The sequence below is a fragment of the Lutjanus erythropterus genome, chromosome 4 (genome assembly GCF_056507025.1).
Source record: "Lutjanus erythropterus isolate fLutEry1 chromosome 4, fLutEry1.hap2, whole genome shotgun sequence".
Classification (NCBI taxonomy): domain Eukaryota; kingdom Metazoa; phylum Chordata; class Actinopteri; order Lutjaniformes; family Lutjanidae; genus Lutjanus; species Lutjanus erythropterus.
Genome location: NC_139320.1, coordinates 44,607,723 through 44,623,254, shown reverse-complemented (window position 1 = coordinate 44,623,254; position 15,532 = coordinate 44,607,723). Strand labels below are relative to the sequence as shown.

Genomic DNA, 15,532 nt, shown 5'->3' with positions numbered 1-15,532 from the left:
GTAACTCCTAATCCTTATACGGTAATGGAGGAAGAGAACAACCCCTCAGCAGGCTGGGGCATTCAAACTCAGAAACTTCTTGCTGTGAACTAACCAGTGTACCATCATGCCCCCCAAAACTCCAAAGTAGAGTAAATAGTGCATTTGTTAGGGACTATTTTTGTCAGATTTATACACATTTTTATGCTAGCACGTTTACAGCAGCAGAATGGATGTGTGACTGTTTGTTGACCGCGTAGTGTTTTGGTGTCCATCGTCAGAGCATCAGTGATATCAGGGACTTGAGGTGTAGCCTGTGTAGAGCCCAAAAGATACTAAAAGATAAAACCCACCCCAGCCACAGCCTGTTCACGCTGCTGCCATCTGGCAAGAGATACAGCAGTATTCACAGTCATGCAGAGCAGCTTCTTCCTTCAGGCTGTGAAACTGCTGAATTTATCTTTCCAACCAATTCCTCAAAGAGTGTTATTCAACTAGATTTAAATCTCATCATACAACTTTGTTGTAAATGATGAATAAATCACCTTGTATCCTTGTATCCTATCCTTGTATCCTCGTTTTTGTACACAATTTAAATGATCTTTGGTATAATTTTTTCCAACTCAGTAACGTAACATTTGATCTTTATAGTTGCCTCCTTCAACTTGATTGGATGCTGTCAAAGACAATGGAACTGGAGAATTAAGTGTCAAGGTATCAAGTATTAATTTTCAAATCAAAAGGCTCAAGTTCAAGTGAAGTCACAAGCCATTGCTGTCTTTTCTGATTTTGTCAAGCTGAGTTTAATGTTGTCAAATCTGGGACTCAAGTCTGACTCTAGTTCACCTTGTCATGTTTTATCCTTTAGGTAGAAGTAACAGTATCACAATGTGACAATACTAAATTATAAGTAAGTCTTTATAAAAGCTAAAGGAGTATTATCAGCAAAAGAAAAAGTAGCATGTTTCTTCCATTTGTAAGTATACACGTGATGTACTGCACAAAGCATTTGAAGTCACATAAAACTGCTGAACCAGTGTCTTCAGAGTCTTTCTAACTGATGTTCAGATACCAGGACTGAAGTGCCATGTCTATTAAATGCTAATAAAATCAAGACTATCTTAGGAATGCACATGACCTCAAAGACCAACACCACAACAAATCCATGTGTTCGAGGTTGCCATGGCAACACTGCAGACATGACACACAGGATAAGGGAAACAGAGGAATCTCGCAGCCATAAACTGTATATTTGAGCCAGATGAGCCCAAAAATACTCGAGAGCAACTTCACCTCGATCAACCCAACATAATGACAACAAAGTAAAAGTACCTCAAAATATAACTCCCTTATCTCTCTCCCCCAGACTCTCACTGCTTCTCCCCATCTCCCCTCCCTCCTCAACCCTTTGTTATTTCTCCTCTGGTCAAACAATCACACTTCTGTACATTTAAAACTGAATCCAGCTCTTGGGGCTTATCTCATTTGATCCGTTTTACCCATTTTTCAAAGGGCTCCTGTGTTTGGAGTGTGTGATTTTGTCTTTCCATCTTTCACACACAGGCACACACACACACTCACAGCCTCCCATCAGCTAGGTTGGAGCTGTGTGTGTGTGGCTTAATTTAGCAGGTCTAATTTGTTCTCTCCAGACCTGTCGAACAGATAAGAGGGAGGAGGCAGAGGAGGCAGGGAGAGGAAAGGAGGCAGAGGGAGAGAATGAGGAGAAGCAGCATTGGAAGGAGAGAACAGGTGTCTGAGATGGTATCGGCATGTCAGCTAATGACTAAAACAACCTGAACTGAGAGAGGCAGAGTGAGGGGAGAGGCAGAGTGAGGCATTTGTGAGGTAGTGAGATATGGAGTGGACTAAGGTTGACTAGATAAAAGAAAAGCCATGAGGGAAAGTAAAACAGTGTGAGTGTGAAAGAGACAAAAGGGGAGCATACAGGGAAAAGAGAGGGAATAAAGACCAAAATGAAACCCATTCTCACTATTAAACCCCTGCCATGTTTTACATCTATCCTCACTTTCTCCTGTCTGAGTAGAGCTTTTTACAAGGCCTCTGGGTTCATAGCAACCAAAACCCATGACCGAACGTGAGCCAGGTCCAGATTATATTTAGTCTCATCAGGTTTGGATAGAGCCTTGTTCTATTGCTGCATGTCTTGGGTCTATGCAGGTCTAATACCCGAGTGGCTCACTATCAGCCCTGATTACGTGTGCTTCACAGTGATCGCCAGAGAAAGGGTGTTCTTTGAGGTGAAACGGAGCGTGTGAGCCGTGATATGCAGGAAAAATGACATGTATTGCTGCTCTTTGTGAACTTTTTTTTTTGGTTTAAAGGGGCAATTCACCCCAAGGAGTTTTGGAAATACCAGCCGTAGAGATTTCTGCAATAGACTAGATGACACTCAGCTTATGGTGCTCAAAGCACCAAAAAGACATATCTGAAAAATTCAAAACCAGTGTCTCTTTCCAGAATCATGACCCAGTTACTCATGATTATCCAGAGACCTTGTTTTGAGCTCTTTCATGTACACTGCCTGGCCAAAAAGCAGTGACACACTCTAATATTTCTTTGGACTGCCTTTAGCAGAGGAAAAAAAGAAAGAAAGTAGTTCTGCTAGATTCTAATGTCGTTCTGGTAGATTCTACTTCAGAAAGAAAGTAGGTTCTACATGAAACTGCTAGCAACGAGGTCTGTGGATTGCAACCGGTTCATGATTTATAGAAAGAGAAATTGCTGTTAAGTTTTTCAAATTTATTTTTTTGGCGCTTTGAGCACCACAGGACTAGTGCTGTTTCATCCCATTAAACTGGAGAGAGGCCAGACATCTCTACAGCCAATATCTCCAAAACTCTGCAAGTCACAACAAAACAGTTTAAATGGATGAACAGCAGGTCAGAGGAAAGATATGTACTTTGGACTTCAGAGTAAACTGTCCCTTTAATTAGAGGAGCTATGTGCCACTGCAGTATTGGTTTCTCTTTAGACTTGAAGCTATAATATGCAAAATTTCCACAAATTTCCACATTAAAATGTCAAAAAATGTGAGAGACCTATGTTTTTGTTGAGTTGTGTACTTTCATTATCCCGAATTTTCCCAACAATGGTTTGCAATAACTTCTGGGAAAACACAGGTTACGTCAGATACATGAGAGAGTGAGGAAAGGAGGGAAGGGAAGGAAGTCGGTGACTAAAAGTAACTTGAATAAAACTTCAATACATGAACTTGTCCATGAACATGATTTCTGCCTGAGTCATGTTAAATATAAATACTAATATGAATATGAACATTTTATCGTCCGCAATGTGGAAATTTGCCTTAGTTTCACCATAGAACGTGTGATAACAATACAATACACAAAACCTACAACAGTACATTGTCTCAGCATACATCATCATAAGAGATTGCAATGGCGGTTGTTTGACAACTCAAAAGATGAAGTGATTAAATTTTAGTGGTTGAAGGTCACTGTGATCTCACAAACATGTTTTTGGCCATAATTCAAGAATTCATGTGCCATCTAATAGAATAAAATGATGATGATGATGGTTTTATATTCAAAAGGTTGAAGCTCAACTTCACTGTGACATCATAATGTTCGGCTCTCTAACAGTCATTTCTACCCCTAGAGAGCATGTTTCTCACCAGAAACTATTTACTGGATGTCCAGTCAGTGTTCATGGTAAATGTAGTCCACTAAAGCAGGACCAGGATGCATTGCACACAAGCTTGTAACTCCCCATGTTGTTGTATCACCACTCCAGCCTACAGCTATTACTTTATTGGCTAAAACATAGAGTTAGGTGACAAAAGTACCCATCTAGCATGTCCCTGGGTGCCCAGAGGTGAACTGTGACATCACTGGATGCAGGAAGAACAACAGATTTCACAGCAGAAGAACCTCTCAATCAATATAGCACATACTGAGCAATTTATTGCATCAATTGACTACATTTACCACCAACACTGACGAGACATCCACATGGAATTTTCTCTTGAAGTGCCCATTTACTCTTCCACTGGTGATTTTTAGTCAAGACCAACAGCTTTACAAGCTTTACCACTACTCACTGTGCTGCAGCGAGGCTTATGCAGATTTGCATGTAGCCCAGCAAAACCAAGACAGATTGCAATCAGATTTGTTATCTGGCTAATGGAGATGTGAAGAGTATATCATGTGGCTAAGTATAAACAACAGTGTATTAAAACCCATCTGGATTTCATATATGAGACACTTGAAACGGCAAGTGTAAATGTGGTCTAATGAGGTCGACCATATTTCAGATTCCGTCTCATTTTCCTTGGGTCGACTTTGAATTGGGCCTCTTTTTTTAAAGAGCGAGTTTTTGTAGGATTCTGCAGATTGGGACCTGAGTTGACCTTTATCTCTGATGTAAGAATACAACTACTCCCCCTCCAAAGACACAAAAGCCTATCATCTGCAGGCAGCACTGCAGTCAAACAGAGGCATTGCTCATTATTCATGTCACTGTTTTCCTCCCCAAATCATTATTCTTTGATCCCTTTCAAATCTTGTTTTCAGCGTGTGTGATTCGTCATCTGCAGTGCAGGCTTACATGAAGTAATGAGAGCTTTTGATTGCGTAAGATAAACATTTTAGGAGCTATTTGGTTATAAAGGCTCAAAGAAAGACTCTTTGAGTGCACAAAGCAGCCTCATTATGTTTACTGTGAACAGAAGCAGCTCTGAGTTGATCTTTGTAAGACTTCAGAACCTTATAGATCCCTGTTTGTGTTTGTTTGCTTCCAACATTGATTTTACTGTCTGAGATCATACAAGTAACAGTAATGTACTTGGGGTGGGTATTCCTGGGAAGCATTGCTAAGCCAGGTGCAGCGGGAAAACACTATTGATCAAGGAACATGATCCAAGTTAGTTCCCAGAATCCCTTTTTGAGTCATCAGACGTGTGCTGTTCATACAGACTAGACTCATGGAGTATGACTGAAAATGAAACCAACAACACATTTGTGTGTGTGTGTGTGTGCGTGTGGTGTGTGTCTGTGTGTATATATAATGATTAACAGCACCAATTGGATGCTTTCAAACCCATTTGCATTCACTATGACTAAAAGAGGATCATGTTATATAATAATCTGCTAAATTATTGTCTTAATTAGAGCCTGTTGCCACATAGTGTTTTTTCTGGTTGAAAGGGGTTGGCAGGGCGCTGCGGAGAGCGCTGTGATGAAGAGTCTGTGCGGTTTAAAAAAAAAAACTTGTGTTTTATTTCTATGACAACAATATTTTCAAAGGGACAGTTCAACCCTAAATCAAAAGTACATACTTTTCCTCTTGCCTGTAGTGCTCTTTATCCATCTATACTCTTTTAATTTTTGACTTGTCAAGGCAGAATATAAGCATCTTTGACAGTATTTCCTGTCAACTTGCTACATTAGGCATCCACCACACAGCAAAACAGTGCAGGAAGAAGATCAAGTAACTGAAACCGGTATATAAGAAAATGAAAGACCATTATACTGGTAGTGCAGGCAAGAAGGATTCAGCAGTCGTCTTTTAGAGGCCATCGCCAGTGGCGCCACTAGGAGCTGCAGTCCGCCTGTGTAAGCTTCTGCAGAAGGTAAGAGGCTCTTTGTACACTTAACAATGTAATGTTACGTCCTAACCTTAAATTTAATTACCCGTCTACAGTCCAGTCCCAATATGAAGACTATGAAGTGCTGCCAATTGCCAAATGAGTTTTGGCCTTTTTGCTCTCCATCTTCTAGCTCTTTCAACCACATTATCAAACTCTGTTATAATCATAAAACCTACAACACACAGTTCTGACCACAGCATCCTCCTTCTTGTTTAGTTGTTGTCATGGTAATGGTTGTTGTATGTCATGCTGAAGTGATATTTCCCAACCAATTGCCAACCGGCTCACGTCACTTTACATTTTACTGATTTTTGACTTGAAAATTAGCTCAAACTCAGACACAGATGAGACATTATACATGTAGCTGGTGTGATTTATCCACTAACTTGAATATCCTCCGGCTGAGAGCGAGATAACTGTTCATGCAGAGGAAATGTTGACAGGGAAACACTCTGGCCTTCCTCACCATCTACCACACACTTAATCCTCAGCTGCTCCAGTGTCCAAGTGTACAAAATGGAGGTTGAAAAGGGCAGCTCCCTGGTGTCCCCTCCACTAGACTGCTACTGTAAATAAGAATTTGTTCCCTCAGCATCGGTCAACACGGCCACATCTGAAATATTATTTTTAACTTCTGTACAAATATTGCATCATAAATCAAACACGAAAATATTAAAAAACAGTTCACCTACTTGCACTCTCCTAAAAAAGATCCTTGAAGTTCCTGTAGACTGCATTTTATATTGGAAGCTGTAGTTGTTGATGTATCACCACCTTTTACATGTTAGCATTATATAAGTTTTTATGCACACCATCTGCAATTATTCCAAAATGCAGCAGTGTTACAGAGCGGCCCCAGGGTCGGTCCTGGCTTCCCTGGGGCTCTAAACTGAAATCTGCTAAGAGGCCCTCCTAATTGACATGTGAGCCATATAAACCACTTGCAACATGTCACACCTGACAGTCCAGTGATCCCTCTACAATCCTCCTCCTTTAAAACAGTTTGCCCCATCTGTCATCCTAAGAATAAGTAAACTTATACAGAACAGAATGAGATTAAAATAACAATATATTGAATAGAATATTTTGAATGATGGACTGTACATTTACATCAAGTACTGTATTTTTATCCAGCCTTATACTTCTACTTCATTTCATCCCAGAAGCAAAAACTGTACTTTTTAATCCACAAGAAAAGTCTGTTTCTTGACTTTTTAGAGATTAGTGGTTCTCACAGGACAGCGATGCGACAGACATTTGATGAGATTATAGAATATCCACTGCTGTAGATTAAACAGCCAACAGTGGCCTATAAAGTTGTTAGAATGAGCTCAACTTTAAACATCTATAGCAGTCAACAGCAGTAACATCAATGCAGTTATAATATTAATCCAAGAACAGCAGATATACTGTATTAACACTGACAGGGAACATTTTACTGCAACATGACTACTTTTGCTGTCAGTGCTGATAATATTTACATTTACTTCAGTAAGGTTTTATGAATGCAGGACTTACTTGTGAAATATTTTTTACAGTGCGCTATTAGTACTTTTGTATAAGTAAATGATGTCAATACTTTTTACGCTCTTTCCATATGCTGTCCTGCAAGCATTGCAAGTTGCATTTAATGCTTACGCATTTGAACGCATGTCCTTGCGTTTCTCGCAGGGCCCTACACAACTTGCATACTGTGCATATAGGCCCAAACAGCGCTGCTCACACCCAAACTTTCTTTGTATGACTCAGACAGACGCTGGTGCAATTTTCTGTCAGGTTTGGTACATTTATGTTCTTGTAAAAGCTGTCATTCATACTGCGGTGCTCTCAAACTAAACAACATGACTAAGACCACTTGAAAAAATGGGTCTCAGTCCGGTTGCTGGTGCAGTTCATGTGTGGTGTGACAGCAAAGCAGACTGATCACAGGCTTACATGATAGAAGACATGATTTTAGAATGAAGATAAAATCCATCTGTCAGTTAAGTGATCTATATATATGTATATATGTAATTATTTGTTTATTTTTTTGTACCATGCATGTAACTCCAGAAGACAGAAAACATTTAATTCATTTATAATCAAAACACAACTCCATTTGTACATGTCATTGAAGAAAATGAAGAAAAAAAAAACCTTAATTGGTAGCAATGGTACAGTATCACATATGCACATCAGCAGTACAGAGATTACACATATTAAAATGAAAAAGAACTAAAATGAAGTGTAATGTTTCACACAATGTACCTTTGTAGTTCCTCAATAAAGAGATGGTGAAACATACATATAATACATATATTACAGAACAAGATGCCTTTTGTCCTTGTTTCTACTGGTTGATTTTTTATTTGTTTAACATCAGAGAAGACAAATGAGCAGAGTGCAGCAATACTTGCTATCATTTACCAGGATCTAATTTCCCCACACAGATGCAGGATGACTAATAAATGAAGGAGCTACTAGTCAGTCTGTGTGACTTCTTCATGTTCTATGTGGCAATTAATCATGTTTTCTGGTCCAGAATAAGTAAACCAAACTACCATGACCTTAGTTTTTAATCAGTTTAAAATAGTTTTAAAAGAGAAATCTGTAATATATTACATTTTATTTAATATGAAATGACTATGGTGTGAAACTTGCTTCACTTGACATGAATGTTACAGATGCAGTGTCCTCCTTTGAAATTTCCATTCTGTACTGGAACAATTGTTTTTTATGTTTGTTTCGCACTAATCAGAACTCAAATTAATGCAGAATTTTCACCGAATGAGCAAGTGTCTGTTTATGAGTTGTAAGGAATCATTAATAATCTTGTAGAAGCCTGAAATCTTTAGAACTGTTAAATTGATCAAAATGTTAATAGAGTTTGGCAGGCAGTGAGACAGGCCAGCACTTAACTCATCCACCAGCGTGTGTATTTTCAGAGCAGTGGGCTTTTGTTTTCAGGATAATGGACTTAACTTTAGATGGACAAGGCTATTGACGGTTATGACCAGCTGATCAACTTATAGTAGAGGACTCGAAGTCAGTTTATGCACCCTGCGCTCCTATGGTGCTCCTGGAGCCTGGCTGTCTCTGTCGTGTCAGGGGAGGAGGGGGTGGGGAGGAACGACTTGCTTCAACCATTGATTATATATTAAACAGGGTCACGAGTTAAATTTTCAACAAATGCATACATCTGCGTATCAAATTTCCATTCAACAAGAGCCCATTTTATAAAAGGGTGATGAGTGTGTGAAAGAAAAAACGTTTGGTGCTGTAGCTGACAGGTGACTACAGTCTGTACACTCAGAGGGTTTCAGTCCTCCCTCTACATGTTCTAATCCCTGTCTCTTCAACTTTTTTTTTTGTATTAAGTGGCCCAGATGTGCTTGAAATGAAGCATTTAACCTTAAAAGGAACTGAGACTAGGAATCCGTAAACATGCATTTAGTCGGACACATACACACACACACACACACACACACACACTTACAGGAAACCTCCTGACCTCATTCACAGCTGGTTTGGGTGTGCGTTTATTATGTGCATGAGTACATTTATCCAAAGGCCACATGCGAGAATCTGTTAAACAAAAACCTTTGCACACTGACAGGCTTTGATGTCAACTCTATTACATTAGCAGACACACTCTCTCTCTCTGTCTCTCTCTCTCTGTCTCACACACACACACGGAGACAAAGTGAGGGCACTGTGTCTTTGAAGTGTGGTTGAGACAGATTAACTGTTCCATATTGACCGGAGATGGTATTTAAGACTCTTCAAGGAGAGGGATTCAATAGCCAGAGAGATTTTATGTGTGTGTAGTCAAGAGGGTGATGCCAGGGACTGTGCATATGTGTGTGTGTGTGTGTGTGTGTGTGTGTGAGAGAGAGAGAGAGAGAGAGAGGGAGAGAGAGATAGATAGAAAGAGAAAGATAAAGAATGTGTGCATATGTGCCAAATATGTCAGTGTGATGAGTGTTTATCACCTAAACGCGCTTTGACCATTTCTCTCTCTCACACACACACACACACACACACACACACACACACACACACACACACACACACACACACACACACACACACACACAGAGGCATGCTGTGACCGGCTTCATAGGAAAATTCTTTGAGGATTTTCCTGACTTACTGACAGCCCATCAGTTCGACAGGCAGACACCTGAATGTCTTGGATAACCTTAGATTACATGTTAAGCTCCACCCGTCTCCTAGAAGCTGTTTAAAGCAAAAACCATGACAGAAATGCAGTGATAGATGTAAGCATTTACTGTTATGATGATTGTGATCTTTTCCAACCCCCCTTACACATGGATTTACTGTAGTTGCCTCCCCTCAGCCATCACTTACAGTAACTGTGAGTAAATGTAGAAATATGGCTGAGAAAATAACACAGGTGGCATAACTACTAAAGTGATGGTGGTTTTGGATCATCATGTAGCTATCTAACAGAACAGATTTCACTTAAAATACAGTTTCTACATGTAGAAATCCACGCTGACCTAGATTTTGTGATGTTCAATCAGTATATGCATGAGGCAACAAGTCAAATAGATCATGCATAAGATCACGAGTCCTTTAAAGCTGGGGTACACTGTTTATTTTTGGCATCTTTAGGCAAAAGTTCCATAATAACCCTTAAGCATAATGTCTTTACAGCGCTCATGAGATGGATTTAGAAAATCTAGCCTGTGATGGAAGAATTTTTTTTTGTGATTTTCCAATCACAGGCTGGTGAGATAGTTGATTGTTGAGTCTCGTTCCAAAAAGTATTTGACAATCAGGGAATGAGACTCAATGTTTCCCCCAGTTATTAATTAGGTTTTCTAAAGACATAGTTGAGAGGAACGATATTGGTCAATATTCGTGTCTTTCCCAGAGTCAGAGACTTATAAATGCCTTTGGACAGACGTTTTCTATTTATTTTGTATAGTCTGAAGTTATGTAACAGCAATATTAGGTTATCTTGGCTCAATTGATGAGTGTCTATGGGATTAAATAACGTAATCATGATCCCATTGACATACAGGAATTTTGACAGAAACTATCCAAGTGAACTAAAGGAAGAACATCCGATTCCAAGGTTTGTCTGAGGGGAAGTCCAGAATTTCAGACATTGAAAACCCCTGCACTAAATCAACTTCATAAGATACACATTTTTTTTCTATTCATTTAATACTCGTCTTTCTTTTTCTTCTCTTCAGTTTTATTTCTTGTCCATTTTCTGCTCAATTGATCAGTTGCTGATTGGTTATTTCTGCTGTCTATTTTTGCAGTATGACTCTCCTCTGCCTGCATCCAACACCAACTGGGAGGCTGTCACTATGCCCATGTCGGTGAGTCATGCACACACATAAAACAATTTATTAAATCCTTAGATTAATTAAAATTAGACAGGAATGCTTGACAATTATTATAATAAGGGATATTTTGGCAGGAACAGAGCTCACACATTAACAGTTACATAAATAAATGCATATTACAAAATAAAAAGAAATCTCCAGATAGGAAAATGTACTTGATAACTTTAAGGTATCACGTGAAATAATGCTGTACCAAGTAGTAACTTCTCCAGTCAAACAATACCTGTGTTCAGTCCTTTTTGTACTGAGGTCTAGAGAAAAATGTATGGTGCTCACAGTCAATTAACACAAGTGTTCTTTGATTTAATGCAATGTGTGGAGGCCAAGGGTGGTGTATTTGATGAAGTCTGCAGTTCAGTAAACCGAGATGCCACCAAAATATTTAAACGTATGGCTCTATTACATGTTTCGGGCATCTTATAAATATAAATGAATAAAATTCAGAAGGATTATTCCAGGAGTGCTCCCATTCACATGATTAGATTAGATCTGATTAGATTAAATTAGATTTCATTTTTATTTCGAACGTGTTAAAATTAAGATTAATAGTTGTTTGTATTAAAATGTGAAAATGATGAACAATGTCAATTAGTGTTTCCCAAAACCCAAGCTGACATCATCTAATGTCTGGTGTTACTCACATCCCAAATATATTCAGTGTACTGTCATAGAGGAGTAAAAAACAAAACAAAACAAAACAAAAAATATCCACATCGAAGAATCTGAAATCAGAAAATCTTGAACTGATTAATCAATTATTATTATTCAATCAATTACTTGATTAATTGTTGCACCTCTAGTGTTGGTCCTCACTGAACACAAAAATTCTTCTCAGATCATGTTGACTTTTTCTCATTTGAAACAGCTTCAGGATTCTGCTTTGTAATAATTATAAATGTCAAATGAAGTAGTGAAAAAAAAGGTATCAAATAATTGATTATATAGGTATCAGTATTACTTTGGTAATTGGTCATTTTTTAAGTGATACCAAGCCTTATTCATCACCATCATTGTGATTATACAGTATTATTTCAAAATAATAGCGACGTTTTCCAAACTACCTTTTAATAACTTTGTAGGTGGAACATATGTTTATGTGATATTAACACTTACCTACCTACCTACCTGCCCTCCAACCCTGTCACTCCTCATACAAGCGTCTTCTTGAACAACAACAGCTGCAGTAGTAAATTTAACATATGGTCCATTTGCATACGCTAATACACACCCACACACAGAATACAGTCACGCATGTATGTACTGTATTTATTATTCATGAAACTTGAGATGTAAAACGACATGCTTACTTAGACTAATGTTTTTATAAGTACATCAGTGTAATTTCTGTGTCTGTGTGTAAGAGCAGTGGGGTTCAGTGACATATGTGACCATAATGATTAGTGTGCGTTGGGGTGTGTGGCAGTTTTTCTGCATGGATTGATAATGGTTACATGTGTGTATGTGTGGGTGTATGTTTTTGCGGTGTGTGCGTGCGTGGATGTGTCACTGCCAGTGCAGATGGGTTGCACATGGACGGTTTGTTGGCCTCCACTTTATATTCAAATGGCGCTCAGAAACGCTATCTGCTTCTGTGGGTTTTCCCACTGATTTGTGGTCAATTTACATTAAGCTCATGTCGCTAACGGCTTCGCACTATTGAGCAAATACAAAATGTGATACATTTATTGGAAATGTGAGCCCCTCACTTATATGTTAATTTTGAGCATTTTGACATCCTTACTCTAAACGGGGAAAAAAACACTTTAAACAATTTATAGTGAAAGTAGATACAACTTGTATCAAATGGCTGTATGTAGTTATTTGAAAAGTAATCTAATGGAGCTCTTGCTTCAACATTCAGTTGAGCCAGAGTCACATTTTTATTGCATGGTAGAGTGACACTAAAATGATCATATTTAATTTATACTCATTAAGTCGATGTATTTAAGCTCTTACAATAAATGTAAAGTCTCAGAGGTGTACTTCAGTTCTCGTGTTAGCTTTAATGAATCTCCTCCACCATGAGCTCCAGACAGCTTCTCATCACCCGCTGTACCCTTGTCCTTGTCCTTTGACCTGTATGGAAGTCAGTGCTGATTATGGCAGTTAAAGTCACAGACATAATGGTCCTACATGCTATACGATTTTTTATTGCACTTGCCTCCTAGCTGAGCCTGCAAGAGGGAGAAATGGGCATCTATAATAAGCTGCTTCTATCATCCCATGTTGTAGACTATATTCATTATAGTGGAAAACTATATATACAGAGAATTACATTAAAAATACAGTATGTCATGAGTCTATTTTTTTTAAAAGGTAAGAAATTTCCTGCTTAAATTTTTCTCTTATCATCCAGGTGCTCACTCCTTACTCCTCTTAACCAGACGCAACCCACAATTCATCAACTGCCAGGCTAAAAACGAGGCTTATTTAAAGTGAAATTTCGCTCAATATCTACTTACCCCTGTGCTGATGTGTGGATGGGTGAAGATCTCTCCCAACACACTCCTGGAGCTTCAGCGGAACCTGTTTGTTTGAATTGTTCAACCCTAACCCTAAAATGTAAAACGAGAACACAAAAAAAATCACAAAATGTTTACATACTGCTCATGTGGTGTAATCCAAGTATCCATAAGCCACAACATTAAAATTTGACCCAAAAAGACGCCCAAGACACCATGATTTTAGCCTAAATGTCAACTGTAGCCTCTGAGACCTGATCCACGTGCACACGCTTAAACGGTACACAAGCTCTCACCCAAACGGCGTGACACAAGATATACGAGATCTCATGATACCTTCACATCTGTGTTTACATGCTACCTGGAAGCGACTCAGACAACAGAAATAGGTCTGCTCAGAAATAGTGACTTGTTACGCGCACAGTTGACTTTGCAAACTTTCAACAAAGAAGAAAATGTCAGAGGACTTCGACATAGAAGAGGAACATCATATCTTTGCTGCAGCTGCGCCGCTTGAGCGAGAGCTTGTGTACCCGCTTCAGGCGTGTGCATGCAGATCAGGTCTGAGAGGCTACAGTTGACATTTAGGCTAAAAACATGGTGAAAATGGCGTCTTTTTGGGTCAAATTTTAATGTCATGGCTTATGGACACTTGGATTATACCACACAAGCAGTATGGAGACATTTTGAGTGGTTTTTTTTGTGTGTGTTCTTTTAAAAAACATTTTAAAACCAGTCACCAATTACTTCAATTGTTCTGGATTTGGCTGCAACACTGTTTTCTGCTGAAGCTCCAGGAGTGTTTTGTGAGCTGGAGATCTTCAACCATCTTCACATCAGCACAGGGGTGAGTAGATATTGAGTGAAATTTCAATTTTGGGTTGAACTATCGCTTTAATCTGTTGAAGGCCGCATTTTGGCCTTTGCCGTGACTCAAAACATCCATAGAATAAAATGATCTCATCTTAAACTGGAGCATCTGCAGATTTCACACCCGAGATGTAATAATCCACTGAAGTTAGGCATCATATGAGATGAATAAATTACTGTTTTGTCAGTTTTGTCACTATCTCCACTATGTGTCTACATGGTTGCAAAATTGACACATTCATGGTCCACTAGTAAACAAATTATATCAGTTGCAAATTCACAACAAGATAAACTGTAACTCAACAAATTCTGAACTGATTTTCATGAAATTTGATTAGATATAAATCTGAATTAGGAATATGGTAGTGGTTACTTTTTGGAATTAAATTCAATTACTAGGGGCCAAAATAGATACCAAAAGATTAATGTTTTGAATAGCCACAACTATCACTAGCAGGCTCTGACCGATGACCTATGTAACATCAAGAGGAAATTATTTAGACTTCGAGTTTCTCAAAAAATGTTGATTTCTGTGTCATGTTGTAAAGCCACCTGGTTGCTTGTGATGATCTGAATGAATAATGATTAAATTTGAGAAGTTTGGATGTATCATCCTGTTTATGGTTTCCTTATTAACTTTATACAGTTAGGTGAACCTAGGATGTTTGGTTACGCTATTATAAGCATCTTAAATACAACTGTGACTTTACTATACAAAAACACTTTATTAAAACTTTGCGCACATCCAGATAAGAAAACTCTATGCAAAGACCTAATTCAAACTTCACAAATCTCTGTTGGTTGCACCTGGCAGTTGTGGTGGTATTGCAGTAGGTGCTTCACCATCTGCTGCCTTGTGGAGATCTACACGCTTCTGATCTTTATTTTAGTTTCTTATCTCTAGACTACATGTTGACATTTACACAAAGGGTGATTGTGACAGTATGTGGTTGTATTAAAAGTATTTTTTTTTTAGATGTAGAGGGACTTGTGTTGCAACTCATGTTGTTGAATTTGAAAATCTCTCATTTTCAGGCCACTAGAAACTTAAGGCTTATTTTTTCAAGCATGCAATGATTTCTAGCATTTCTAGCCAGCTCAGTATCACACCCAGGTCTGCTGTCACTTGCACACGAGCATATATAATAAGTGGTGAAACCGTGTATTTCCATCACAGTGTGCTGTACTACATTCTGTGGGCCATTTTTTAATTTACAGTAAATGTCACA

At 38.6% G+C, this 15,532-nt stretch overlaps 1 protein-coding gene across 1 annotated transcript in view; it reads left to right on the top strand.

The window, feature by feature from the left end:
* pdgfd (platelet derived growth factor d) overlaps positions 1 to 15,532 on the top strand; it is an 88,210-nt gene that overhangs the window by 50,979 nt on the left and 21,699 nt on the right. Inside the window, exon 4 of the mRNA XM_084716632.1 lies at positions 10,885 to 10,944. Within this exon, the coding sequence (XP_084572758.1) occupies positions 10,885 to 10,944 (60 nt within the window). The remainder of the gene's footprint in view (positions 1 to 10,884; positions 10,945 to 15,532) is intronic.